Below are 27751 nucleotides of genomic sequence, written 5' to 3'. Positions count from 1 at the left end.
GAGCGGGCGTCGGCCATGTTGACTGTGGGCAGGCGAGAGACGAGGGCTTTCCCGCTTGCACAAGGGAAGGGTCGGAGCGGGCCCGGCGGTGCCGAGGACCCACTCCGGGTGGACTTGAGGGCCGCCACGTGACTCGAGGGCAGCGCGGAGGCCGCCCCGCCATGTTGGTTGCGGGCAGCGCTGAAGAGCCGCCATGTTGGTTGTTTGCGGGCCCAGCCTTGCTGCGCGCTGGGGCCGTGAGCCCCGCCCCCACCCCCTCCTGCCGAGTCACTGCGGGAGCGCGGGGCGGAGCTGGGCTTCCGCGGTGACGTCAGACACAGGGGCGGGGCGGTGACGTCAGGGGCGGGGCGCGCGGAGGTGGGGCCTGCGCTGCATCAGGAGGGACCAGGCGGTGGCTCCTGCATCCCGCTCGGAGCATCCCCAGGGCGCGGCCGCAGCGGCCATGGCTGAGATCACCAGCGTCCAGCCCGGCTTGGGTGAGTGCGGCCGGCTCGGCCCGGCCCCGGCCCCGGCCCCGACCCCGGCCTCGTCCCCGTCCCCGTCCCGCATAATCTGGGCCGGTGCCAGGGGCTGGGCTGGGCCCGGGGGGCCGTGGGGGCTCCGCTCCCGGCTGCGGGGGGCGCCCTCCACCCTTCCCCCGTGCGGGCGGCGGCGCTGGGCCGTCCCGGTCCCCGTCCCCGGGGGCGCAGGAGCAGGTGCGGGCGGGATGACGTGATGTCTATTCCGGGCCAGGCCGCGCTGCTGCCGCTGGAGCCTTTGTTCGCGCCTCCCGGGGGGCCGGGTGGGCAGAGGGGGCGGCCCGCCCTGGAGCATCGCCCGGGAGGGGCCGAGGCGCTGGGCGAGACCCCCGATCCTGGCACCGCAGCAGGTGGTGCTTAGGCCCCGGTGGCATAGTCTGGGGTAGGGGAGCCTGGCACCTGCGGTACCGGGAGGCCCAACCCACGCGGGGTTCCTGAGTTGAACAGAAAGGGGAGCTCACAAGGGGCATCGGGCCACGAGTGTCATCAGCGTAGAGAGAGGCTGAGCGAGCACATTGTTGGCTCCTCAGTCCGGTCCCATGGTTCAAACACAATTTCCATCTCCTCTTTTATCCTCTAGCGTTTATCACTTCTTCCGCACGTCGTCTGCCCCATCCGGTGCAGAGCACGTCTCTTGACACGCAGGTCTACGCAGTGATTGAGCCTGGGCGCTGCATACAAGCACGCTTTTGCCAGGGAGACTTGATAGTTTATTACAATGGTATTAAAAATACTCGATAAATTAAGAAAAGCAAAAGAATAGTAACTTGCACATTCTTATAGGTAAATAATTACAAAACTGCTGAAATCTCCTTATGTGGTGGCTCTTGTTCAAATGGGATGCTAGTAGCTTGGTAGGAGCTTTACAGGCAACTGGGACAACAAGATCCCTGCCCCAAAGAGCTCACAAATTAAATGTACTTTGTGCATCATTCTTGCTACCTAAGGTATCAGACTGTCTAACAAATGAAATGGCAGTCTAAGAAAAACCTATCATGGCTAACTTCTGTATCCAGAACAAGGAGTACTCGTTGTTGTGGTCCCTCATGTGCCTGAAGGAAAATGTTCTACATCAGGGGACATTGAAAATACTTCTTTTTGTCATTCATGCCTTATCTACAAACAAACTTGCAATGCTTTCACTACAAGTGCATTTTTAACCAATTTCATTCAACCTGCGCAAATCGTGATGCGGACTCTTTTAAAGCGGATTAAAATGGCTTTAAGTTGGCTAAGTACGTATATCAGAATTCTTGAGGAATTTCATAAACTAAATTAATAAAGGACACCTTAACTAAATGAGTATCCACAAAAAGCTTAACTAAATTAGTTTAAAAACCAAATTTAGCCAACTTGGTGCAAATCTCGGTGCAGAAAAAGTCAAGTAATGTCACTAATGCTAATGTGAATCAGCTCTTACAGCCTGCCATGCAGTCTAGATTCCAGAGATACCTGGGCTACTTTGAATTTGGTGAGCTAAGCTAGCCTGCACTAAGCTTCATGTTGCTGTAGTTGAAATTACCACTAGAGCCAAAGCTAGCTTGGGTTTGTCCAGACTATATTGCTGTTTGCAGTGTGTACATACCTTTAGTTAATATAATGTTTCACATTTGTAGCATTTCCTTGGCCTTATACCTCCAGTCTACAAAGGATCCCAAAGTGACTGGGCCTTTCCTTCATACAGCTCAGTAGTTTTCCTGAAACAATTGCTCTTATTAGGTGCCTATACGCATGCAGTGAGGCTGCTCCAATGCGCTGTAATTACAGCAGACTACATGTCATATGTATCGGCATCCCTATGCTGAAAAAAGGCAGGGGCACTTGAGCACTTTTGACAGGCTTTAGTTAAAGAGCCCCTGCTGCCATTTTTCAGCATGGGGACTCTGATGCACAAGACACTCTAGGTGCTTTAATTAGAGCAGCTCTTGAAGGAGCTCGAATTATTCTCTTAGTTTCATAGATTGTAAGGGGCTGGAAGGGACCTCGCAACATCATTGGGTCCAGCCCCGCCGCACTAGGCAGGAAAGACAACTGGGGTCGGGTGACCCCAGTGATGTAACCATCCAGTCTCCTCTTGAAGATTTCCAGGGTAGGTGATTGCACCACCTCTGGAGGAAGCTTATTCCACAGTCTGGACACTAATTATGAAGCTGTTTTTTCCTAATGTTGAGTTTGAAATAGTCTTCCAGGATTTTGTGGTCATTACTCCTTGTTTTTCCCAAGGGTGCCCTGGTGAACAGTTGTTCACTGAACCCTTGATGTATTCCCCTGATGTAGCCATAAGCTGCTACCAAGTCCCCCCTCAGCCTTTTTCTTTTGTAGGCTGAAGAGTCCCAAATCCCTCAGTCTTTCCTTGTACAGCTTGCCATGCAAGTCTCTGATCATATGGGTGGCCCTTCTCTGGACTCTCTCAAGCTTTCCCACATCCTTGTTGAAGTGCAGTGCCCAGAAGTGGACGCAGTACTCCAGCTGTGGTCTCACGAGTACCAAATAAGGCGGTAGAATCACTTCTTTGGTTTTGTTTGAGATGCATCAGTTGATGCATGCCAGAGTATTGTTTGCCATGCTGGCTACAGCATTGCACTGGTGGCTTATATCCATACTCTGGTCTATTATTACCCCTAGATCCCTTTCAGTTGTGTTGCTAGTCTGTTTGGCGCCACCAAGCGTGTATGTTGGGGATTGTTCGTCCCCAGATGGAGTGCTTTGCACTTCTCTCACATGTATGAAGGATGTCTTTGAGCAAGACAGTAATTGAGTGCAAGACAGATGAGAGCCATAAGAATGTAAGAGATGCTGAAGCAGGCCACAAGTCTATCCAGCAGAATATCCCATCTCACACAGCAGCAGGAACTGGATGTTAAGGGAAAGTGTGTTTTTTGTATGGCCTATCTGGACTGATCTTTCCCTCTTCACCTCTTTCCTTATGGTTTGTAGCATTTAGAAGCCTAGGAAGTCCTAATTTAGAGGCTGCAACCATAACTTATTACATTTAAGATCCACTGGTGGACCATTCCTTCATGAATTTGTCTAATCCTCTTTTGAATCTCCTTAAATCACCAGTCTGTACAACATCTTGTGGCAATAAGTTTCACGAGTGAATTACAAGCTGAGTGAAAAGAGAACTTCCTTTTGGTAGTTGTAAACTCTCTCTTCCTAATCATTTTATTGTACAGCTCCTTATTGTAGAAGTGAGACAGATCAGAAATAGTAAATCCCATTTTATTGTCTCTATGCTGCTCATTATTTTATAGGCTTCTGTCATATCTCTCCTTTATACAGCAACCTCTCCATACCTCTGATCATCCTTGCCCTCCTCCATACACTTTCTACCTCTACTGTATGCTTTTGGAGGTGGGTAGACGGGAACTGCACGCAGTATTCCAGGTGTTGGTGTACAGTGGCTTTATACAGTGATGTGTTTTGTTTTCAGTTCCATTCTTAATACACCCTAACACACTCCATTGGCCTTTTTGATGTCTGCTGAACACTGGACTGATGTTTTCAAAGAACTATCCCAATAATTCTTGTTGTTGAGCTGTGTTGGTCTAAATGCATATGCCTTTGATCTGGTTTTAAAAGACAAGGAAGCTTGGTCTCTAGCTAATGCTCCAAAGAAGACAAGTCCTTTTGAAAATGCATGTTTTAGGTCTGATTTTTCTCCCTCGTTAATTTGGTTATACGCCTGTAACTCCATTTAGGTCAATGGTGTGATACACATTAACATGCTATAATAGAGTGAAGAATTAGGCCTCTCACATTAGGTGGTGTTGCCTATGAGGAAGAAAAAAAAATTTATTTTTTTTTTATTTGCTTGTTTTAGAGCAGACCCTAATGATCCCCACGAAGACATGGTTCTCACTGTGCGAGGCAGCCTAGATGCATAAAGAAAGTCCCTTCCATGAAGACCTTTCAATCTGAAAGGGCAGAAAGATTATAGGAAGAAGAATGTTCTTTATAAGCAGTACTGTACAGTAGGATCATCTGAAAACATTCATTCATTGTGGGTTTGTTTGTTTGTTTTCCTAGTCTGGCTGGTCTCACCATCACTTTGTTAAGTAGGGATTAGCTGATTGGAAGGTCCAAAGAAAAGAGAAGGGACACTGAATGGAGGCAGATAAGAGAGACAAAAAAGGGAAGAATGAAGGAAACCAGCAGATCATGAAGAGTACTAGGAGTTAGGCTAAGATGCAGAAATTGGTTGAGACACGGCCAAAACAAAAATTTAGTCAGGAAATAGGAAAGACTTCAGAATAAGGGTTGGAAAACTCTCATGCTCTTAAATGGAGACATCTAGAGTTGTTTTTTATCTATTATTTTTAACTTTCATTTGGTGCTTACGTACTTGAGCCTTGTCTGCAGTGCTCCAATTTAGGACAAGTTGGGTACAGTACATCCATGACATGCATCCTCTTCTAGTCACTGGGAAAGCTCCTAGAAGATCCACAGGATAAGAGCATTAATGAAATATGGGTGTATCCATCTCCTGGAGCGGACAGAAAAAGCCTGGTACTTTACATCCCTGGAATTGGCGTATTTTCAGATACTGTACAGATCAGGGCTCTTTTTCTGCCTTCTTCCTTGTCTGCTGCTAGTTATTTCCCCAAACCACTAACATTTTAGAAGTCTGCAATAGAATATATTCAACTTCTGTATGTTATAATGGGCATACCCAAAATGATTCACCTGCAGACTTCTACACATTCCTTATATAGAAAAGTCTCACTCCTTTTATGCAGTACCATGCACTCAAGAAATAAGCAGGACTGAAAAGAGGATTGGACATCTATATAAAAGATTAAAAACATCCATAGTTACAACAGTATGTCTTGGAGGGGATATGGATCCACTGGCCACACAGCATAAGCCAACCTCTGCTTAATGGGTCTTAAAGAAAAAACCTCTCTCACTTACAGGGCCTTTCTTAACTGCCTCCTGTGAGTTTCCATGAATCTTCTCCTGAAGCACATGGTACTAACCTCTCTTAGACAGGAAGCTAGACAGATCAGTAGTCTGATGCAGTTTGACAGTAACTCTGTATCTACATACTTGGGCTTTCTCTCCCTGCACAGTCCTCTGGAGGAAAAATAGAAGCATGATAGTCTTTGGAGGGTTCTTGTCAACTGCACCGTAGTCACTGGGTTCAATACTGTTCACTATTTTTGGTTTGAATGACCTTACAGTTAAGACCAGGGAGGTAGAAGTCCTGTAAAATAAGAATTACTAAAAGAAAAATGAAAATGAAAATTAAGCCTTTCAGGAAAAATAGCCTTTTCAGCTAAGAGAGTTTTTGACTTTTTGTTTGTTTTCCCTGCTTCTTGTTTCCCATCTGAAGGTGGTCTAAAAACAATAGCAAGAAGCTTCTTTTGCAGGCTTGGAGGATTATATTTTGTTTCCCATATGACCACTGCATATTCTTCCAGTAGTCAGTTATGCGTAGTATTTTAGCAGAATTGCAAACTCAAGAAGTTATAGTGCCCATGTAATAAAGACACATTTTGAGATCAAAATAAGCAAGAACAGGGATTTTGGCACCCTCCTTGTCTGTGATGTGTAACCTCAAATATCTGGAAAGGGGTGACTTGTAGAAATTTATGCAAATCAGCTATAAGAGATTATTTACCCATTTTCAAAGGGAAAGGACAAATAAAATTGCTACGTAGGAAGCAGCATGGAGCCTGCTGGAACTCTGAACAGGGAGTATTAGTAATGAAACAAACACATGTCCATGTTGCCATTTTGCCCCCTCCCTCCACAGTCCTCTGACCAAGGCACTAAAGGAGCTTGTTATGCTTCTGGTGAGGGATAATTCATATGAATTCTTTAGAACCTGGCAGGGTCCCTGGGGTTATCTGGACAGCACGGAAGAAGGGAACTGTATTTAAGGAGACTAACAGTGCCTATTAGAAGTTGATTAATTTTTCAGCATCTGCATAAAATACATCAGCCAGTATCTCAATTCCGACATCTCAGATTGGAAGAACGTGTGGTGACAGTGCTCTAGTCTTTTCCTCCAGTCCTATCTGTAGCATCTTTTATAATTCTGTGCCTACAGCCTGCTATACAAAATATAATACATGCAACTAAGATGCCTTGCTAGAAAAATATTTTATATAGTGCTGACTGATGCTGTTTTTCTTATGACACGCCTGTTTGATACACTTAATGTTAATTGTATACATATAACTTTTTTAAAGCATGTTTGTTGCAGCATCTCTTCCATTACTGATTGCTTCTCCTTATAGGAATGTGCAGGTCTCTGCATGTGGGGTGAGGTGGAGGCAGGATTTTTCTTTCCACGTCTACTCTCAAGCTGTGGTACATGCATTTATAACAGCAAAATGAGATTGTGCAGAATTTCATATCATGGTCTGCTGTCTTATGCAGTTAGAAATGAAGCTGTCATCTGGGTTGTTATGAGAAGAGAAATTCACATTTTAGAGCTGCTGCTTCACACTGTCAGAGGACTAAGGGCCCTTGTCTACACTTACCCATTTTACTGAAAAACTGCATGCTGTTGCTAACACTAGTTGGAGTGTTAGTGTTGATATGGCACAAGTAGCAGATGGGTTTTTTTATTACCAGGTCATGTTCTAAACAATTTAGGTGACAAAGTGCTTTAAACACTGATGGCTGGCCGAAGTCCCATTCTGATGTTCCCTTTGATGGAGCTGGCAACTAGAAAATTCAAGAAAGTATTGCATGCACGTATGGTAGGAAAAGTGTGCATTGGGCAAAATTTACATCATAAGAACCAATGGCAAAGATGCTGCTGAATAGCTGCTAAGTCATAGGTATAGACAGGACTCACCATTGTGTCATGAAAAACCTACCCAAACAAGTTTTCAATTCAAGTGGTAAAAGTTTGCAAAACCTGTGAAAATTATGTAAGAACAAGTCCACTTTAGGCTATTTAAATTATAGCTGTTAGTTTCCAAACCATAGCAACGGTTTATATAAAAGTCCCAGCATATGAAGATGATTTATAATCCTGTGCCAAACATTTCAAGGACAAAACTTGAATCAATTGTAACAGAACTCAGGATTATAAATAAATTGTCTAACTACTTATTGTAGTTGTTGGCAGTATAATAGTATAGAGTAATATTTTTAAAGAAGCCATAAAAATGTGGCTGTGTGTGCAGGGGGTCCCTGCCTTTCACAGGGGAGGGAGGCTCGGGTCTGACCCCCATTTCCTGGGGCCGAGGCTTTAACCTCAAAGCCTGGTCCTCTTTAAATCAAGAAATTGCAGGTCACTGAAGCATTTCTCCTGGAGCTGTGCTGGTACACTAAGTGGAATTGGTGGGATACAACAATAAAAAAAAAAAGTAGATGTTTTTATTAAGTAAAATTTGGGTTATCTGTGGCAAAGGGGTAGGAAATGTCTCCTTCATGGCAAAAAATAAGGAAAACATTTAAGGTTCGTAATGAGTTAGACATAAAGAACATAGAATAAAAAAGTTTTCGTGTTAATTTGATAGCATCACTGATTGTACTAGGTTCTGCACAGATACAGAAGCCTTGGGGGGCACTGGCTCATCCCAGATTGTTTTGTTGTCTTTGCAGATGTCTCTCCAGTTGTAGCAGGGCTCATTGGTGCTACTGTCCTTGTAGTTTCTGTCTCAGTAACGGTATTTGTTTGGACATGCTGCCACCAACAAGCAGAAAAAAAGCACAAAAACCCTCCTTACAAATTCATTCATATGCTGAAAGGCATCAGTATTTACCCGGAGACCTTGAGTAACAAGAAGAAAATTAACCGTATCCGGAGAGACAAGAATGGCACTGCCAAGGATACTGGAAAAGGAAACCTCTTGGTGGATGCTGCTGAGGCTGGCTTACTGGGCTCTGAGAAGACCCCAGATGGACTTAATGCAACCCCCTGTGTTGATCAGCTCCCAATAAAAATGGATTATGGAGATGAATTAAGTCCAGATCAAAGCCTCACCCCGGGTGGGAGTAAAACCTCCTCCCCATCTTCCCCAGAGGAAGATGTCCTGTTGGGAGAACTGACTTTCTCAGTGGACTACAACTTTCCCAAAAAAGCGTTGGTGGTGACCATTCAAGAAGCCCATGGGCTGCCTATGATGGATGAGCATACACAGAGCTCTGATCCCTATATAAAGATGACAATTCTTCCAGACAAAAGGCACCGAGTCAAGACTCGTGTGCTTCGCAAGACCTTGGACCCTGTCTTTGACGAGACTTTCACCTTCTACGGGATCCCCTACAGCCAGCTCCAGGATTTGGTGCTCCACTTCCTGGTGTTGAGCTTTGATCGTTTCTCACGAGATGATGTGATTGGAGAAGTCATGGTGCCGCTTGCTGGGGTAGATCCAAGCACTGGAAAGGTCCAGCTCACTAGGGAGATCATCAAAAGGAACATACAAGTAAGTGACTTCTTTTAGTTTGGAGAGATGCTTTGTGCTGTATATGTTTGACCCCTTGTAACATGATCCCCAATTAGGCTGTTCTTTTGTTGGGGAGGACTCGGTGCGTCTAAGAATGACACTGTAACCCTGACTCGCATGCATAGCTTTTACTTGCACTAGTCTCAGCAAAGTTGATGAGAACACTTGTGTAAGAACAGCTGTCAGGATTGGACTTCATATTTTTGTGTAATTTGGCTGAAGTCCAAAGTCATGTGTCTGTCATCTGACATAGTGCTCAATAAGCAAATTTCCCATTTAATCTGTACAGTACTTCACACACTTAGGTGTTACAGTTACAACAGTTACAAAAGTAATTTCCAGCATGTTACTAACAGTAAAGCATAGAGGACAGCAGCCTGGAGGAAGATTTTAGAATGCCTTAAGTGCTGGTTGTTCTATTTATGCTGTAGATTCTCATTATCCTCGGCTTTGGGTTTAAAGTTTTATTTTTCCTTTGTTTAATATCCATCAGGCAAACTTAAAAATAAATTATACTTGAGTAATTAACCTTTGACATGGATTGAGTTGTTTTTTTTTTTAGTATAACATTTCTAAAGTGAAAATGGTTTAGTGCTGACTTCATCTTAAATTGGAAATTTAATGCACTAGGGACAGAAATTTCAGAGAAGGTTTGCTTGAACAATGCCTTTGCATGAAACCATAGGTGCTCGGCCTGTCTGAAATCAGTTTGGAGGTATCTAGAACTAGTACTGCAGATAATATTTCAGCTAAATAAACTGGTGATAAAACATGTAGCTGTTTTTTTTGTTGTTGTAAATTATATCCTGAAAATCAGTCTGTGTTATTCCTGTGGTGAGATTTTTTTTTACCTTGCCAAAATTTCTAGTTTCTTCCAAAACAAAAACCAAAGTTAAGCACTCAATAGCTTCTCAGTAAATCCTCCAGCTGGAGACTTGGAGTATGCCATACTGACCCACTGAAACATTACAGATTTGACAGAAAGTTTCTTATTTAGTTTTTGGGAAAGGGGAATTTTTGCTAACTGAAGGTATCCATTCTGGAAGAGGCAGAAAGTAAGGCAGTATGACGACATGGATGGCTGTCTATAAAAGCTTGCATCCCTCCAAACTAGTCGGTCTTCAAGGTACCACCTTGGCATACCTCCTGCCTGAATTCAGACTAATGTGGTTGGTTGCCCTCCTTTCTGATTCTGAAAAGCAATTAATTTAGGCCACTGTCTCTTTCACTGGGAAGGACTTAATGCAGTTGTCTGACTGGGTGAGGTGATGTGTGACCATCTCTAGTGCAAATGTGCCTGCTGTTCATACGAAAAAAACAGACTGGCTGTGACAAGCTAAACAGTTAGGGATGCCAGGCAGTTAGTAATGTATAGCTGTGCTTCTATAGTTTTGCAGTTCTCTGTGCTTTGGCAATGGAAGATTGATCTGTGTAATCACCAAATGATAATTTTTCAATATCTAGTGAACATACATGGCTGCTAGATGGTGAAAGATCTTCACCTGTACCTTAATTCTTCTTCGCTGGCTTTGGGCAGCACAAAAGGACATTTAAAATACATACCCATTTTTGTTGAACTTCTGAAGACCCTTCAGAGAAGATGCAACTAGTGCTACAGGGGTTCTGCAAAGTGCTGTGGTTCATGGAGTGGCTCTGGGAGGTGACCCCAGTTCAGAGAGAGCCTCAGAGCTATTTAAGTTGTATCAGTGGAGGTGCACAAGACTGCTGTTGGTTGCTCAGGGGATGATCTCACCAGAGCTGTAAGCAAGTCATACCTCTGTGCTAACACTGCTAGATCTATCTACAGTCTTGGCTAGTATTGATCATGAGATGGTGCTGACTCATCTGGTACTTGGCAGAGGCAGGCATTCCCTTACAGATGGATGTCTTTATTCTTTTGGAGATGTTCCAGAGAGCCATAATGGGTAGTTGCACACGTTCCCCAAGGGCTGCCTTCTTTCAGGGCTCCATCGTCACCGTTCTTATTCAACGTGTTGAAGCCCTGGAGGAGACCGAGATGGATATACTGTGCCCTTTTTACACTTTTTCACTAGGTCCTCTCAGTGCTGTTTGTCAATATTGTAATGGCTGGTTGCAAAAGGGCCCAGAATGAAAACCAGCAAGTAGAAACAATTTTAATTTTTACTTCAACTTGTTAACTTTGGGACTGCCCAAGAGCTTCCACAGACAGTATGTGGCAACTCAGCATTTAGAAAAGGCATCATGCCAGTGCACATTATACAAGAGCTCCAAGCTCTGCATCAGCTGCCATTTCACATCTGGATGCAGTAAAAGGATTTGGTCGTTATATAGAAAAGCAGTTTAGGACTTTGAATCATCCACTTTGTAGAAGATACTTCTTCCTTTATGCTGCCACGACAGCTTGTTTATCAGAGATGTTTTGGCTTTATCAACAGGTTTGGGATTTTCTGCTGCCCCTACCCTCTCCACTGCCTAATGGGATGGGGTAATTTTAAAGCATGCCTGCTGGTGATGGTCCAAGATATGCCATTGTGTCAGCCATCCAAAGCTGGAGTGCAGTAATGTTCCAGCATAATCTTGCACTTTCACATACTTGTACCATTGGTGGGCAGACAAGCTACTCTCCTGACCCCTTGGTATTGCCAGAACAACACAGGACTTGCACGGTGTAACACACTTGGGCCCACAGCACAGTGCTTTGTTGACTATTGGATACCGTATGCTGAAATCTAATCCTGAGGGAGCAGCTAGAACCTGACTCTTACTGCTTTTAGCGTGCAAGACAAAATGTATCACTTGGTGCAAATTGTCTCTCAATTGTGAAAAGGCCTTACCCCTGGGAACTGGTATGTTGGATGGCCAGGGGTGGATAGCAGGCGGGGGAGCAGTCATGCACCTGACATCCCCACCCCCACTTTGATTCCTGCTCCGCCCAAACTTTAAAACCAGCTTCCTTGGAAGGGCAGTGGCATTTCTATTTGGGCAGCACTGAGGGAGTCATGACTAAACTCTTCACTTCACAGCTATTAACAATTCTCTCTCCTTTTTAATAGTCTGTACGGTCCACTTTTCAAACAACTGTTTTTCTTCTGCAGCCTTGCTATTTGTTAGTTATTCCTGGTAATGTCTCTCTTCTATCTCACAGCTCTGCAAACTTTTGTTTTTAGCTCTAGCTAGAAACCTTAACTCAGGTGTGGTAATATTGGCTCATGTGTAGAAATGATGACACGGAAGTATTTGAGACAGTCAGGATGCTCAAGAAGACTAGATTATTTTGATTAATTTGAATAAGATGTACATTTAACTATAATGACTATAGTACTAGCAAAACAATATCTTTTTACTATTGTTGCCTAGGTTAGGTTTTTCTAAACTCTATATAATCTAGTACATGAGTGCACATTCCAATAAAGTTGTATTTGTTTTTGCTTTGATCTTAAACTGAATAATGTAGCACTGAGGCCCCTACCTTATTAATAAAGCTGCTTGTTTCTCTGTAACTGGAGGAAAAAAAGTGATGTGCTCTATCTGACCATGTACTGTACCATCTGTACCCCTTCTGCTCAAAACCCTCGCTCTGCCCATGTGGATCATCACCTTTTTGGATTGTGACTTCTTAAAAACAATGGTGGCTGCTTTAGGCAGTACAAGCATTGTTTCTTAATGAGGGGAATGTTAAATTCAGTCCTGTAAAATAGTATTGTTTTCCGCAGATACTGCAGCAATGGGCAACAGAGAATGGTGTATAATAAATACATGTGATAAATGGAAGACAGAAACTAGGCCAAGAATTGGGGTCAGCAGACTAACTGCAGATTCTCCTCAAAGGCAGCCTTGGGAAACAGCCAGTTAAAACCCTTTTATAAGTGATACGTAGAGTGGCAGCATTGTAAGATGCAGAAACTCAGCGTCTTGCTTCCAATTTTATGTGCATGACTTATAAAAATAAATTCCTTGAAGGGACTGTGAAACTCAGTGAGTTTGTTAGGAGGAAAAATTGCAGAATAGTCTTAAGTGATTGATTTCTCCCCATATTTTACAGGTTAAAAGACAGACATGCAAATTCAAGCACCTGGGTTTACTTCTGATAGCTCTGTAAGCAAACTGACATGCTCAAGTAATATGTTCACAAACACAATGAGAAGGTGGAGCTTGCATTCAAATTCTCATTTTCCTTTTAATGGTTGGTTTATTTTGGCTGCTTAGCGCTCAGTGAGTAGGACACGGGATTCTCCTCTTCATCGCCTGCTCCTGGCTGTTGTAAATTGTTGCTGTGTTCTATTAAACAGCTGTTGCTTTCTCACCTTAGAAACAGCTGCATTGTATTTCTAGGGTTGAACTGTGTGCCAGCTGGAAACATGGTCCTCCGAATCCTTCTTAAGGAATTGTATAGAAATTATAAAACAAGCACCTCCATTATCTTGGTAGTGGTTTAGATGATTCAGCTGTCAGTTGTGCAGTGGCTTTTCTCATGGCTCTTCCACTGTTTCCAGTCCAGACAGGTTGCTGCTGTAACTGTTTCTGTCGGTCCAGCCTTGTTACTGTTCCCTCACAAACTGTCCCTCGGATGGAGTTAACATCTTATGACAGAAATGACTTGCTAGGATACATACTGGACTCATTTAATCTAACTGAAAGAATGGTTAACAAAAGAATGAAACAAACCTGGTAATTGTAGGTACTTCATCTCAAAGAGTTGCCCTAGACTCCCTGAAAAGAGAAACCTTTCTCTGTATTGTTTTTGTGTATGTAGCTCCCTAGTAACCACTGCAACTCTGCTTGTTCCCAGCTTTATCTTGCTGCTGTTCAGAGAGAAGTAGAGTGCTGTTATTCAGGCTGGAAGTTCAAGATTGTAAAATCTAGGGCATTCTGCAGCGAGTAAAAAAGGCATAAGCCCTTCACAGCCCAGGAGGGTATTCACTGAATATCCATAGATTGTCTAACCCTTGGCAAGACTGGTTTATTTCCACCTTTATTATTTCCTTCCCCAGTAGCTTGTCCTTTTATGTTGATCCAGAAGGATAGTGCCAAGAAGCTGTTGAATAAGACTCTGCTGCAGTCAAAGCGAATGCCTGCTCCCTTCACGTTCTCCCCACACTGACCTGAGAACATTTTTGAATTGTGGTAAAACAGGTTACTGAATCAGAGCTTCTCCATGCTTCTCCTTTTTATTCACTGATTTTTGGAGGAGTTTCTACATTCATATCAGCCATCATGGACTCTGGGATAGCATCCATCACTCCTCCTCCCCTGCCCCCGACAGAGACTCTTTATGGCTTTATCTCATTGGTTTCATTGGTTTGTTTTGTTAATGTAACTCATTAACAACCAGGAATGACTGATCAGCATTGCTCAAGTTATCCTTTCATACATGTAGTCTAAATTATTAGATACCAGAGTGATAATTGTGCCTAGGCATCACACATAAAAAAACTCAATCTAAATAAAACATGTCGGCCCACTTGCCTAGGCAAAGATACATGTAGGCAACATAACTAATCATCAAATGGCATTTAATTTCAATGACAGCTCCACACTTCTGAAGAGGTGTATAATTCTGCAAATGTCAAAACAGTTGCGACTGAAGCCGTCTTATCAATATAACACAAAATATGAAGTATGACATGAAGAGTTTATTGAATTTTCAAAGTAAAGACATCTGTAAAGCTGCAGGCCCCAACAGATACTCCAAACTCTTTCTGTAAGAAAAGGTATAATGTCCCGTTCACAACATTTGTAACTGCTTCCAACTAACAGAAACAACGACATTCTCTTATGAAAGTTACATTTATTGTCAATCCCCTCAAAAAAAGAAAAATTCAGCATATGGCCCTTCCTGCACTGTTTTCCTCCTTGATGGGGATGGCAGATACCTCAGGAAAAAACTTTGCTAACAGTCTGGCCTTGTGCTGCCTGCCTACAATTGCATGCACAGATCAATCTAGTTTTAAGTATCATCAGGTAGTGGGTAGCAACATAAGGAGACTATTAAATAGTATTCACTTCTTCCAGTTGCACAAAAGCATACTCATCCTAAGCCTTAATTCTAAAAGGGCATTTCATAGTTTCTCCTGAGATTTTTTTTTTTTTTTTTTTTTTAAATCTGTAACCCTAGAAGCTTTCCTTTGTGGTTCTTATTTCTGAGCCCTTGAAGAGGCTACCCTCTGTCCCTTTTCTTACTCATCTTAAAACCCTGAGCATGATCTTTTGGTCTACTGGGATTCAAAATTAGCAGCTATAACATTTCCCTCCTTGCTAGGAACCTGCTAAGATATCACAACTTAACTGACAGTTTGCAAATGGGTTCTTACATTTGCACTGAAGGGTTGAATGCATCACTTGACAGGAACCAGCCCTCAAAACTCCATTCTTTAGGTATCTCTCTGATACAATTTTGCTGATAGCCATTTCACACCCATTGATAGTAAACCAATTTCCAATGATAGCAAATAAGCAAAATTGATATATAACAGGGGTCTTGAACATGTAGCCCTGATCCAACTTGTGGGGCTTCTCATGGGCTAGACTAACCATGGCTGCTGGATCCTCATAAGTGGCAGCATTAATTGCTGGCTGTTTTGGTACAGTTCTGCAGCACAGGGAGTTATTGCTGCTTGCCTCCTTTCCCCACCATCCTTGCCTGCCTTTAAAAACTGCCATCAACTCCCCGGGTTCCAGAGCTGTGCTGAAACAGCGACTCCAGCAGCTGCAGGGATTAATGCTGTTGCTGCCTCTCTCCTGCCCCACAGCCCATACCAGGCCCAACAAGTTTGAAACCCCAATTTATAGCATCTGGAAGTCCAAATAAACCATCTGTTAATTTTACTATTGCAAAGACACCAGAGCATTTTTTCCATCTTATTTCACTTGTTCAGACTCTCTCAGCTTTGTCAACTAGTCTGGCATAAAACTTTCAGAAGTACTAATGTTTCTTAGTCTCAGGACCTTGGGTCTCATTGAAAGTTAATGGATTCAAGCTCCTAAAAGTGCCTTGCGACTCCCAGATTCCTCAGGCCGTGTAAACATCTACTGATTTCACTAGGAGTTGTATAGCTACGTTCCTGGGAGTATCTGGGCCTTGAGTGTCTTACGGCCTCTTTAGGCACCCAAGTACTGAGTTTAGGTTCTTGGAGCTGCTTGGACGCTACCTGTGCCTGGAGGTACTTAAACTCAGTTTTCACTGATAAACTACCCTAGGTATTTAAATGTCTGTATCAGGGTGTGCTGTAGAATCACAGGACTGGGAAGGACCTCAAGGGTCGCCTAGTTCAACTCCTGCACAGATGCATGATTCAGTATTCCTAAACCATGCCCAAAGGCCTCTTGGGACGCTTCTTAAAAATCATCAGTGGTTTCCACAAGTTCCCCAGGTGCTTGTTCTGTTGTCCTGTAGTTCTTACAGTTAGGAAGTATTTTCCTGAGATTTAAGCTAAATCGGCTTTGCTGCAGTTTAAAGCAATCACCTTGTGTCCTCTGTAGCAAAGGAGAACAGTTGTTCTCCCTCTTCCTTATTCACAGAAGTTTAGGGTTGGAAGGGACCTTGTGAAATCATCAAGTCCAGCCCCCCTGTTCTGGGTAGGAAAGACTGCTAGGGTCAAATAACCCCAGCAAGGTGTGTGTCCAGTCTCCTGTTGAATATCTCCAGGGTAGGTGCCTGCACCACCCCTGCTGGGAGTCTGTTCCAGAGTCTGGACGCACAAACAGTGAAGTTTTTCCTTATATCCAAAATATCCTTTTCTCCAGCTTAAACATGTCTAGTTATCTCAGCCTTTCCTTGTGCAGTCTGCATTCCGACCCCTTTATCACCTTTGTGGCTCAGATCTAGTGACCACACATGGTAAAAATGTTGTATTAACTCCCAGGAAGACTGACTTTTCCTCTGAATCAATGAGTTGACAAAAATAGTTAGGATTTTATTCATGTAGATTTTCCAGTTGATAATTATAGTGGACTGTATTGAAATGTACTTGTCCCTAAAGAGAGAAATACCTGTAGGTCCTGCCCTGGAGAATTGCCTCTGGTATAAATTTAAGACATTATATTACCTGCATCTTGTGAGTCTGTTGTATCGCTGAGCTTGGAGGCAGTGTTCCCAATCCTTTTTCTACAGCACACCATGGTAGAGGTTCAGAATGATGTAGAAGGCTCTTCTAGTGGGAGTTGCGTCTTACCTTAAGTAGAAATATCAGCATTAGGAAATTAGCATTTAGCAACAGTGTCAATCTAGGTCAACTAAGAAGGGAGCCACGACTTCCTCACAACTGCTTATGACCCTGATTCAGGTTGAGAATCCCTAGTTTTATAAATTATTTCTGCTTCTCTTTCACAGAAGTGCATTAGCAGAGGAGAGCTGCAAGTCTCACTGTCTTACCAGCCTGTTGCACAGAGAATGACTGTTGTGGTGCTGAAAGCTAGACATTTGCCGAAGATGGATATCACCGGTCTCTCAGGTAGAAGCTATTTACTTCAGCCTACAACTGGTCTGTTGCACTCCACTTGATGCCATTTTTCTTTTTCCCTGTAAACAAAGCAAATGCTGTTTGGTGGGGTCATAATTAACTTGCAGTTATTGATCAGTTGCTTATTGATTAGTTGCAACTCCTCAATTACATCTGAAGTGTTTGCTCTTCTATTTAATGCCTCCAAGGCAATGCCTAAAAATTAAAATCTACCCTACATGGGCAACACAGAAAGCAACTTGTGGCATGTACAAGAGAGAACCGAGTGCTGTGGCAAAGGACAAGACAAGGGTTGAGAGGAAAAGACAAAAAGCTTCAATATGGTTTATATACTAGTGAGAGTAAGATGGGGATGAAAAATTCTCTGTAGTTTGAAAAAATTTTTTTAAAGCAATTTAAAGAGCAGCTTCTGATTCTGTCACCGCCAATCTCAGCATTTTCTTTGTACTATATCTTCCTGTTCCCCTTCCTTGTTACCCTCCTTCCTGAATATGGTGGACTGACAAGTGTGACAACATTAGGAAGTGCATGGAAGTGGCAAATGCATGAGTCAGGTTATGTGACAGAACTGTATCATTTCAACAGCATTAAAAATCGATGCGTTTCTGTGAGATCATAGGGGTATGCAGGTATAGGTAGTACATGGCTGTAGGATATCTGTTGAGAATTGGAGAAGTTGTAGGGAGGCTTAGTAGCTTTACTTGTCAGTATAATCCTTCCTGCCCAGAGCAGCACTGCTCCTCACAAATTCCTTCGATTGCCACCCACAGCTACCTCAAATCCATACTGTAAGATGAAGTAAGTCTTCATGAGACAATGCTCAATATTATTTCTAGTTTTAGCTGGATAGTATTTTGATGGGACGTGACACTTTACAGGGCTGCTGTTCAGCCTTCAGTCCTGCCCAGCCACAGCCCCTCATTTCCTTGAATCACAAGCATTTTAAGATCCAGTGTCATCCTCTTTCACCACTGGCAAGTTTTACTGTTTTTATGGATTTTCTCCACTTTTCTTCTCTTAGGAAGGATGTAACCTGTGTGGTGGGCCAGTAGGGGGCGCTTCTGTGCTGAGCTGCCCATCTCATTGCACCCTACCAAAACTCGCTATTCAGGTGCCTCCCCTGGGGTGCCTACATCTGGCCAACCCCTTCCTGGAGCGCATCCACAAGCCTGGGGTAACCGCTGCCACCACCTGGGCCCTGCTCTTTGTTAGGACTCTGCCACCCGGGGTACACAGATTCTGTAGATCTTGCGGGTGCTTAGTCCACCATGGTGTTTTGGGCTGCTTGCTTTAGCCCAATGCATTCGCAAGTAGCCTCCTGTATGGGAGGAAAGTAAAAAGCCACATCTACCTTAGCCAGCCAAGCAAAAGGGCTATAAAGGCTAGTCTCACCCTCATAAGCATTTACAGCAAGGTGTGCTATAACAGATACCTTTATTGATCCAAGAGGGAGAGAGTGAAGAGGGAATACAAAACAACAGCAACTTGAAAGAAAACCTGCTTGAGCAAAACAGTGGGCTTGTGTGCGTCTAGTTCACTTAATCCTAAATTACTAGCTAAATTTCAGGTAAGTTACTTGCATGTTCCTCCAGAAACTGATGGAGATTGTGGGGCTTTTTGCTTGTTTCAGCATACCCCCTCCCAAAAAAAGTCTCCCCCTCCCAAGAGGGAGTGACCCATTTTATTAGTTTTTTGACCTCATCACTAAGTTGCAACCAGAACCCAGTATCCTCAGAACATGACTGGTACAGGCCAGTTAGTTTGAAAAACATCAGCAACTTGCTGGTGGAGTGACCAGTGCCTCACAGGTATTTGGGTGGGAAATTGAAACAAAGGAGAAGCAAGTCCCCCCTCCCAATGGAATTGCCTAGGTCAGGGGTTGTCAACCAGGGGTACGCATACTCCTGGGGGTACTAGAGAAGGCCCTAGGAGGTACGCATGGGTGGATGGGGATGGAGCACCACCATGCACTATCCCATGAACGCAGGGGGGTGGGGGAAGCTTGCACATGGTGGTTGTCGCTGCTCTGCATCCAGCTGCGTGCCACCCCTGCCCCCACTCCAGGGGGGGTACACAGCTCTGTGTCCAACCACTGGAAGGGTACAATGATGCAAAAAGGTTGAAAACCCTTGACCTAGGTGACCAGGTGGATTCCACAGCCAGAGTTTGAAACTGAGTTGGAGTAGGCAGACTGAGTGGGGAGGCTATCTAAAAGGGGAATTTCTTCACAACCTAATTCTAGCTTTCTTGAAGCCTGATATTTTACCTCAGCCCAAAACTTATAAAAAAACCAAATCTTACTGTCTGAAATTTCTCACATGCATCTCTATCTATGGGATAGTTTATTTGAGCAATCATTACTTTACTTCTCAAAACCTTCATCTGTAGTTTTACAAGGCTCAGTTCTTTCCCACATATTATATGTTATCTATATCAGTGGTTCCCAACCATTTTTGTTCCATGGACCTGCACAGGAGCAGTGGAGCCATCTGCCTCACTCCTGGAGCCTGCCCTGACCCCCAGCTTTAACCTAGCATGTCACTGCCAGCAACAGAAGCTGTTCTCCCAGGTGGACCAACGGGGAGCCAAGCAGGGGCTCATGCCACGACCTGGCAGCAAACCCTTTGTGGCCCAGTACTGGGCCACAGCCCAGTGGTTGGGAACCTCTGATCTATACGAAACAACATGAGCCATAATTCCAAATAGGTGGATGACACCCAATTCCATCTCTCCAAAGACAACTGGAAATAAGGACCATTTCCCAGCTATCTTAAAGCCCAGGTGGAACCAGCACCTATAGATGAAAAGCAAGACTGAGCTGAGGCTCACAGGTGCAGCCAAGCTTTTTGAGCAATTTGCTTCCTCTTTGGTGTCCCCCATTATAAGGACATCTGGCCTCAAAATTTTAGGTTGGTCTGCAGCTCTAGGGTGTTTGGGCTAAAGTAGTTACTATGGTAAAATTACTCTCTTGGATCAAGCACTGGCCACAGTACTGTACTTTCTCCTATTAGTGTCCTCATTATCATGAGCTATTTGGTACTCCTGCAATTAATTACTGCAGTTCACACTTAGGAGTGAAGCTATACCCTGGAAAGAGTTGTTATTGACACATACTGCAGCAGTGAACCTGCTGGGCACCACGGACTGATATAAATACATCACTGCTGTGCATTTCTCTGAACTGGGGCTTCATTGACTATAGAGCCAAGTTCAAAGGCTTTTTTGATCTTCAAGGTCCTCTACTTTGTTGGACTCAATACCATCTTTCCATCTGCAACCAGGAATTTACATCTCAGTTGTAAAACTTCTTGCCTGAAGGAAAAGACTCCATACAGAGAAGCCAGCTTGCAAGTAACCTGGGACAGAAATAATTGCAGGCATCATCAGATGCCTGAACTGCAGAACTTATCTTTCATCCTAGACTTCTCTGGGTTTCTGTAAACATATGCAGCACAGCCAACAAGCCCGCCATAAACATACATAGAGATGCAAAAATCATATACTCAAACTGTTTTTCTTGCAGCCTAGAAAGAAAGCTGAACTAGTTGACTATAAGGTGGTATATTCCACAAGAGAAGGCTGCGAGGCAATCTTGTAGCTGCCTACAAACTCATCAGGGGGCCAGCAAGGAATAGGGGACATTGTTTATCAGGGTGCCCCTCAGGGTTACCAGGAATAATCGTCACAAACTGAAGGAGAACAGATTTAGATTGGACATTAGGAAGAAATTCTTTACGGTAAAGGTTGCCAAAATATGGAATGGGCTTCCAAGGGAGGTGGTGCTTTCCTCTACCCTGGAGGTGTTCAAGAGGAGGTTAGACAGGCATCTGGCTGGGGTTACCTAACTCCAGTGCTTTTTTCTGCCTGGAGCAGGGGGTCGGACCCGATGACCTGCCAGTTCCATTCCGACTCTAGAAATCTATGAAATATATTATTAAACGGGAGGCAGAATTATTAAACAACCAGCTAAATATAAAATAGAGAGTTAACAACAAAACTAGCTTAATACAAAAATCACTGTTGGTAAAAATCTGAATTACAAAACAATTGGTGATGTGATGAATACCTCCAGTGTGATCACACACAGCCATCTCGATCACCTGGTAGGCTGAGCCTGTTAAAATAAAATGTGCTTTAAGATAAGATACAAGATTGTCAAAGGACAGAGAACCCAAGCCATGTGCATTGAATGGAATGTACGGAAAGGCTGAATCTTGGAAAGACGTTACTGAAAATGACTTGGGAATCATTACGGATAAATTATTGGAGACTTCGGGAAGGGGGACATCCCATGAAGAATGTAGAGAATTCAGTCTGTCTGTTTACAAGAAAGGTGACTTGAGGATATAGAAGTACCTTATGGGGAAAAAATACACGCATTAAGGTGCTCTTAACCTGATGAAATAAGGCCTAACAAGAACCAATAGAAGTTAAAGCCAGTAACATTCAGAGTAGAAGAAAGGCACAGATATTTAAGAATGATACAATTAACCACTGAACAAACTACGATGGAAGTGCAGAACCTCCAAATCGGATGTCCGCGTTTTTAGAAAGGATGTAGTCAAATAGGTCTCTTGAGTTCAATACCAGGGAAACTGGATGAATTCTGTGGTTTCTTTGGGATAGGGTGAACTATGTGATTTAATGGTTCATTCTGGCTTCAAAATCTATGAATGAGAATAAAGATGAGAGGCAAGGATTTTTTGTGGGTGTTACCTTATATTTAACCAACTGCACAGTTGGGAGGGACATAGACACGCTTTTGGGTACCATTTTGCCTTTCCTCAGGATTCCTTATTTCTGAGGAGCTTGTTTATGGCCCCCCCCCCCACAACCATAGAGTTGGTCCAATAAAAGATGTCACCCACATAAATACTTGCCTCGCGTGTTTTTCCTGGAACATCATAGCTGCAGCGTCACCCCAACTCTACCACAAAAGACAGGCAAGTCTTCCTTGACCTCTCAAATGCAGAATAAAAGAACTTACAATTCTCTAGACCAGCCAGAAAACCTCCAATAACAAAGCAAGGGTAGGATTTTTTCCCCCAGTGTGAAAAAGCATCCCACCCCCAAGCCAGGATTTGCTTGAAAAGAGAAAAATACCAGAGGAGGCAGAAAGGCGAGAACAAAATTCACCCAGACATATTCCAAGGAATGCTGCTGGGCTGTGTTAATTGGCTTTCTCTTTTTTTTTTTTTTTTTTTTTTTCCTGGCAGATCCCTATGTTAAGGTGAACGTTTATTATGGTAGAAAGCGCATAGCAAAAAAGAAGACCCACGTGAAGAAGTGCACTTTGAATCCTGTCTTCAATGAATCCTTCATTTATGATATCCCAGTGGATCTCCTTCCCGACATCAGCATTGAATTCCTAGTCATTGATTTCGACCGCACCACAAAAAACGAGGTGGTGGGACGGCTGATTTTGGGAGCGCACAGCATCACCACAGCGGGCGTGGAACACTGGCGAGAGGTGTGCGAGAACCCCCGGAAGCCAGTTGCCAAATGGCACAGCCTGAGCGAATACTAGCAGAGGCTGCGGCGGCGAGCGCTGGCCAAGAGAACAGACTTAAACCTTGTTTTAGTCGTAGAACTAAACTTTCATAAGAAGCAGCTGATTGGTTATTTAGTGATGTGATTTTGCAGGGCACTAAAATTCTAAAAAGCATTAAAATTTTAAAATACCACAAATATATATAGCAGTGTAGTCACGCTATTGCATGCCTAATACAAACTAAAATTAGTATAACTGCCAATATCAGGTTGCAGATTTTAATACAATTATCTGTCACTATCGAAGTTGTGTTTGTGCCGAACTGTCTTTGCTGGTATTCACCAAAACTGGTCTCTCTATTAGGCTTCTCCCAAAGTTTCTGAAATCTGTTGTTTAACCTCTAGTTTCTTGTTAGTTTGTCTGCCCATTGGTTCTTTCAGTTCACTTCTTTGCTGATTTGGGAGCACTAACTGCATTTCCATATATGAAGGTTTAGTATTCTGCACTGGTGCAAAGAGGTACAGGGAAGAACAGTTCTATCTAAGGAAAAAAACAGCCTATAACCTGGTACTGGAATATTTCTACTTGTGCTGTATTTGCTATGGAGCTATAAAGTGATTTGCATCTAAAACTGAAATGCTAAGAAACTGATCACTGCTTTTGCCACATGGAGGTTCTGGAGAAATATTTGTATTATGAAGGACTCTGGAAAGCACCAGCCTGCATTTTTTTCCAACCCTATATGTTGGGTTCAGGCAAAATGATCCACACTAAACATGTGAGATCAAATTGTAGGAAGGCTGATGTTTTAAACGTTTATAAATTCTACATGACCGTTACCCAATACCTTAAATCAGAGAGCAAAATATTGGAGAGTGAGTCTTCAAGTCAGTTGAAAAGTAATCGTATGTTCCTTAATTGGACTAGAAATAACATTTTATATTCTCCAGTTGGTCTAAATAGCCCATATTCAAAGGGTTAAACAATTTACATAGAAAAAAACGTTTTCACAAAATATTTTTTAGTTTCTCAAAAAAGCTAGTTTTCAGAAGTACAAAACAGTTTTAAACTGCTTAACTATAAGGTATTGGCTTCCGAAAAGTAGAATATGCTTGCTGTCTCCTGTGGAATGTAAAACCATGCCTGGATAAATGTATTTAGCACTATGCAAGTTAAGCCTGAATAGTTTAATTTGAAACAGAAGTTCATAGAACTAAGTTCTGCGAAGGTCAGTTGAGCCTGGAGGTAGTTGCATTTAGATCTTACTGTAAAAACACTGTTCTAAACTTGTAAACAAGATGACTGTACTTTGACAAAGTAATTTAAGTTGGTTTCTTATATTCAGACTGGGAGATGTAGAAAGACAAGTGGCAGCAAACAAATAATTTTAAAGATTATTGGCAAGCGAAGCATGAACAGTTTACAACAAAATATAGTAAACAATCCTTCTGCAGGAATTTGCCTTTTTTTTTTTTTTAATTCTGTATCTTGAAAATACAAAGCAGATTGAGTGGGCAGAAAAGCAAACAGAAGACTGCAAGTTTTCAGTGTTCGTTAAGTTGATTCCACGCAGCCAGTCTGGTCTGTGCCCCGTGGAATGTAAATAATGTATTATAAGTAATTTTTTTAAAACCATTTAACTATTTGCAGTACTTGACCACTGAATTTTAGAGCCCTGTTGAAAAAGTGATCCTCACCACTTTCTTACTATTGAAAGTAGATTAAACTGAGCAAGTCTTACCCTTTGGTTCCCTTTCCAGCCACAGTGTAAAGCAATTGCTGCTGCAAGGACTCTTCATGTAGACAACCTGCACAACACCTGCCATTAATGTCCCAGTAGCTCTTCCTGACAAAGCATCTTTGAAAGGCTGAATCTTCTCACTGGTAGCTTTCATTGCTTGTACTACACCTTTCAAGACAGACTTTCATTTGAACTGTGAAAAGTGTTAACGGGTCAGGGAGTAATAGCAGTTACTTTGAAACTGAAATCCTGTTTCTAAGCCTTACAAGTGCAGGTAAATGCAACGTGAGTTTCCCCATGCACTCTACCGGGAAACCTGGATCTTGATTATGAGGATTTCTGCTTGAGGTTAGAGTAGATTTTGATCTACGTCTTAATTCCTTTGTTGCTTATACACTACTAGTGGCTCTCTACCATGACCAGGAGAACAGATTCTCCTCTGGACATTCAGTGCAAATATATTAGATTTATGTTTTTCCTCACTAAGCAGTCTGGTTATTAAAGGCTATCGAATGTCACTGCTCCTCCAGGGAACCATATTTTTCCCTCCCCATTGCAGAAATATTACTAGGATACATTCTATTCAAATGTTCCTTTTTTACTTTAGTGTAAAGAGTATGCTTAAGCCTAGATCACCTCCTTATTCTGATTCCTTTAGCTGAAAAGGAAAGAAGAACTTGTCAAGGAAATGTGCTCAGGGTAAATAGACTTAGGCTTATTGGGCAGAAATGAGTAGCTCCATTACTCCTCAGGAATAATGGGAAACTGAAGATGTGCAGATAATTTTTCTTTGGTGTAAAACTGACAGTTAGTGACAGCTGCCTCACCGTGGAATCTCTCAAATGTGGTTTCTTTACCTTGTGTCTTCTATTGTAAAATTAACTTGGACGGTTTCAACTTTGTGTTAAAAGAAAAAAGCAAAAGAACTAACTTGAAATTTGTGAAACTGCATAATGCTGTATGCTAATCCTACAATATGTAATGCTATCTTGTATGTTGAATTTGTTAACGCACATTGAGTGTGCAAATAAAGATTGATTCACTTTAAATAGCTACTGACCGTAGCATGTTTGAAAAAAAGGAATACTGAATTTAAAATCAGAACTGCACCAACTACGTAAGAACCCGTGTCTAGAAAAGGCACGTTGTTGCCATAAACCCAGTGACAGCGGTTCATAGGAAACAGCACCTCCTGTACAAGAAAGCTCAAAAAAATCACCGAAAAGTCTAAAAATGCAAAGTTCCTTCTAAACACTTATCCTTCACCACATTAAGGCCAATACGACTGCAGCCAAGATGGCTGAGCGTGGCAGATCACATCGTGGAGGAACAGCTGGTTGAAGTCTCCCCCAGTCAACTTGGAAGTGATGCAAATGGGCAAGACAGCACTACGAAGAATCGGCAGCACCAGAGCAGCCTCCTTTAGCTGGCCATGCATGCTCACTCAGTTTGTTCAGTCTGCAGTTTAAGGGGATTCCTGATGGCTACTTAAGCTCCTCCATAGCAGACTATGCATGCGAGGCTTTCTACCATCTCTGGTCTCCACTCCGTCCTGAAGGACAGTGATCTTGGCCTGTGTTGCATGCTTATCCACAGCCTCCCATCCAGACAACCAAACAATAGAGACTATCTGGGCATGAAGCCAGCAGGCCTTAGGAAACTCCAAATAGTACCGAACGCTACATTGCGTCTCCCCAGCAACACAGGCTACTGCCAGCACATTAAGTCTGTCCTCTACTCTTTTTTTGTTAGCTTCCCACAGAGTTATGTTTAGGATATTTGGCCAAGATCCACACAGGCATACAGGTGCCTAGATACCTTTCTGGATTTGAATCTTCAAGGTACTCAGTGGTTTCAGCCTAAGCGCTCCAAAACATCACCCAAAGTACAGGGATGAGGAGCATGCTCCCTAAATCAGGTCTTCAGGAGAAAGGGAACTTTCTGCCATGAGGGAAGAGCTTGTTTGTGATGGACACAGCCTTCACAGTGGTTAGTTCAAGATAAAATGAGCCAAGGTCATTCACAACCCTCACCACTTTCCTGTGGCAAATGGCACCTTTTTGATCATGTCACCTCTCCAAGTAACAGAGCAATGCTTACCTTTAAAAACAACCCCCCCTAAACCCCTACCCAGAACAAAACAGTATATGGCACACAGAAATCGCTCCAGGATGAGGATAAAAATGAACGGACTGCATGACAGAGCTTATTCCTGTCTCTTTGTACACTACCGAAAGATGCACGGCTTGTATGCGGAGGAGGAGATGGTCCTGTACACAAAACAATGCCAGAAGTGCACGTGAAATTAAACTCATCTGGCAATACATGTAGGCTTTAATATTTTTGTGGCCACGTAATAAGGGGCCACCTTGTTTTTGGAATTATCACAACTGACAATAAAATAATGGAATCCAGTCAAGTTAGGCACTTAATGAATAAGAGTCAGAAAAAACACAGCGCTTATTTATAGAAGCTGACATGTATATTCACATACGTCGAAGCAGAACAGCAGAGTGAAATAGCTAGGTAAGCAGTTTTCTGCAACCGATTTAGTTATACCGTACATTGATCCCTCATTTGTACATCATCTCAATAACTGTTGGCTAACAGTGTTTAATCAGAGAAAGTGTAGATATTTGTATGATCACTGTTTGTTTTCCATGAACTGTGCTGCAGACATTAAAATCTCTTCCCCGCTCTGTGCTTGGCATCCGTGCCACTGTGGAATGTGCGTTAATGGGATACTCCAGCTTCTTGTTCCTTTTAGCTGAGGCAGAAACTCTCCAAAATTTACATAAGAAAAAAAGGGTGAAAAAAAGCAAGTAAAAAGGATTTGACAAACCGTGAAAAGAGAAACGGTTGTAAAAAGCAAAGAAGTTCAACTTTGACTCATTTCCTCCCTTCTCTGGGGCTGGGTCCTGATCCCATTGAAGTCAATAGGAAATTTGCCATTGCCTTCAATGAGAGCCCAATCAGGCCTTTCCTTCCCTGACAGCCTCTACCCCACCTAACTGTACACAGCAGTAAAGCTCTGGTCCCCATGATAACTGCCATTTGTGTATTTGGTGATCACAAGCTCTCCAGGTCTGGATTCCCTCAATAGGTGCCTGGAACAGAGCGAAGCTGCACCTCCATCCTTTTTCTGGACC

General features: G+C 43.0%; 1 protein-coding gene across 2 annotated transcripts; it reads left to right on the top strand.

The window, feature by feature from the left end:
* The first annotated feature begins 3 nt into the window (after positions 1-3).
* Positions 4-25651, top strand: SYT11 (synaptotagmin 11). Of its 2 annotated transcripts, none has more exons than XM_090055501.1 (4): positions 4-476; positions 8085-8908; positions 17241-17361; positions 22587-25651. In XM_090055501.1, the coding sequence occupies exons 1-4, from the start codon at positions 443-445 to the stop codon at positions 22895-22897; spliced, it is 1290 nt and encodes a 429-aa protein (XP_089911627.1). In that variant the 5' UTR covers positions 4-442; the 3' UTR covers positions 22898-25651. The 2 variants fall into 2 exon arrangements, with proteins under 2 accessions (XP_089911627.1, XP_089911626.1); XM_090055500.1 differs by having other exon boundaries at positions 5-476; positions 17241-17364.
* The last annotated feature ends 2100 nt before the right edge of the window (positions 25652-27751 follow it).

This window comes from Crocodylus siamensis, chromosome 6 (genome assembly GCF_052110815.1).
Source record: "Crocodylus siamensis isolate JL-2025a chromosome 6, ASM5211081v1, whole genome shotgun sequence".
In the NCBI taxonomy this organism is placed as follows: domain Eukaryota; kingdom Metazoa; phylum Chordata; order Crocodylia; family Crocodylidae; genus Crocodylus; species Crocodylus siamensis.
The sequence above is the reverse complement of the archived record's forward strand: the minus strand, read 5'-3'. Positions and strand labels throughout refer to the sequence as shown.

Coding starts and splice junctions, on each gene's coding strand:
- SYT11 (XM_090055500.1), top strand. CDS start 443: ATGGCTGAGATCACCAGCGTCCAGCCCGGCTTGG. Junction 8,909..17,240: donor TCATCAAAAGGAACATACAA/GTAAGTGACTTC, acceptor TCTCTTTCACAG/AAGTGCATTAGCAGAGGAGA. Junction 17,365..22,586: donor TATCACCGGTCTCTCAGGTA/GAAGCTATTTAC, acceptor TTTTCCTGGCAG/ATCCCTATGTTAAGGTGAAC.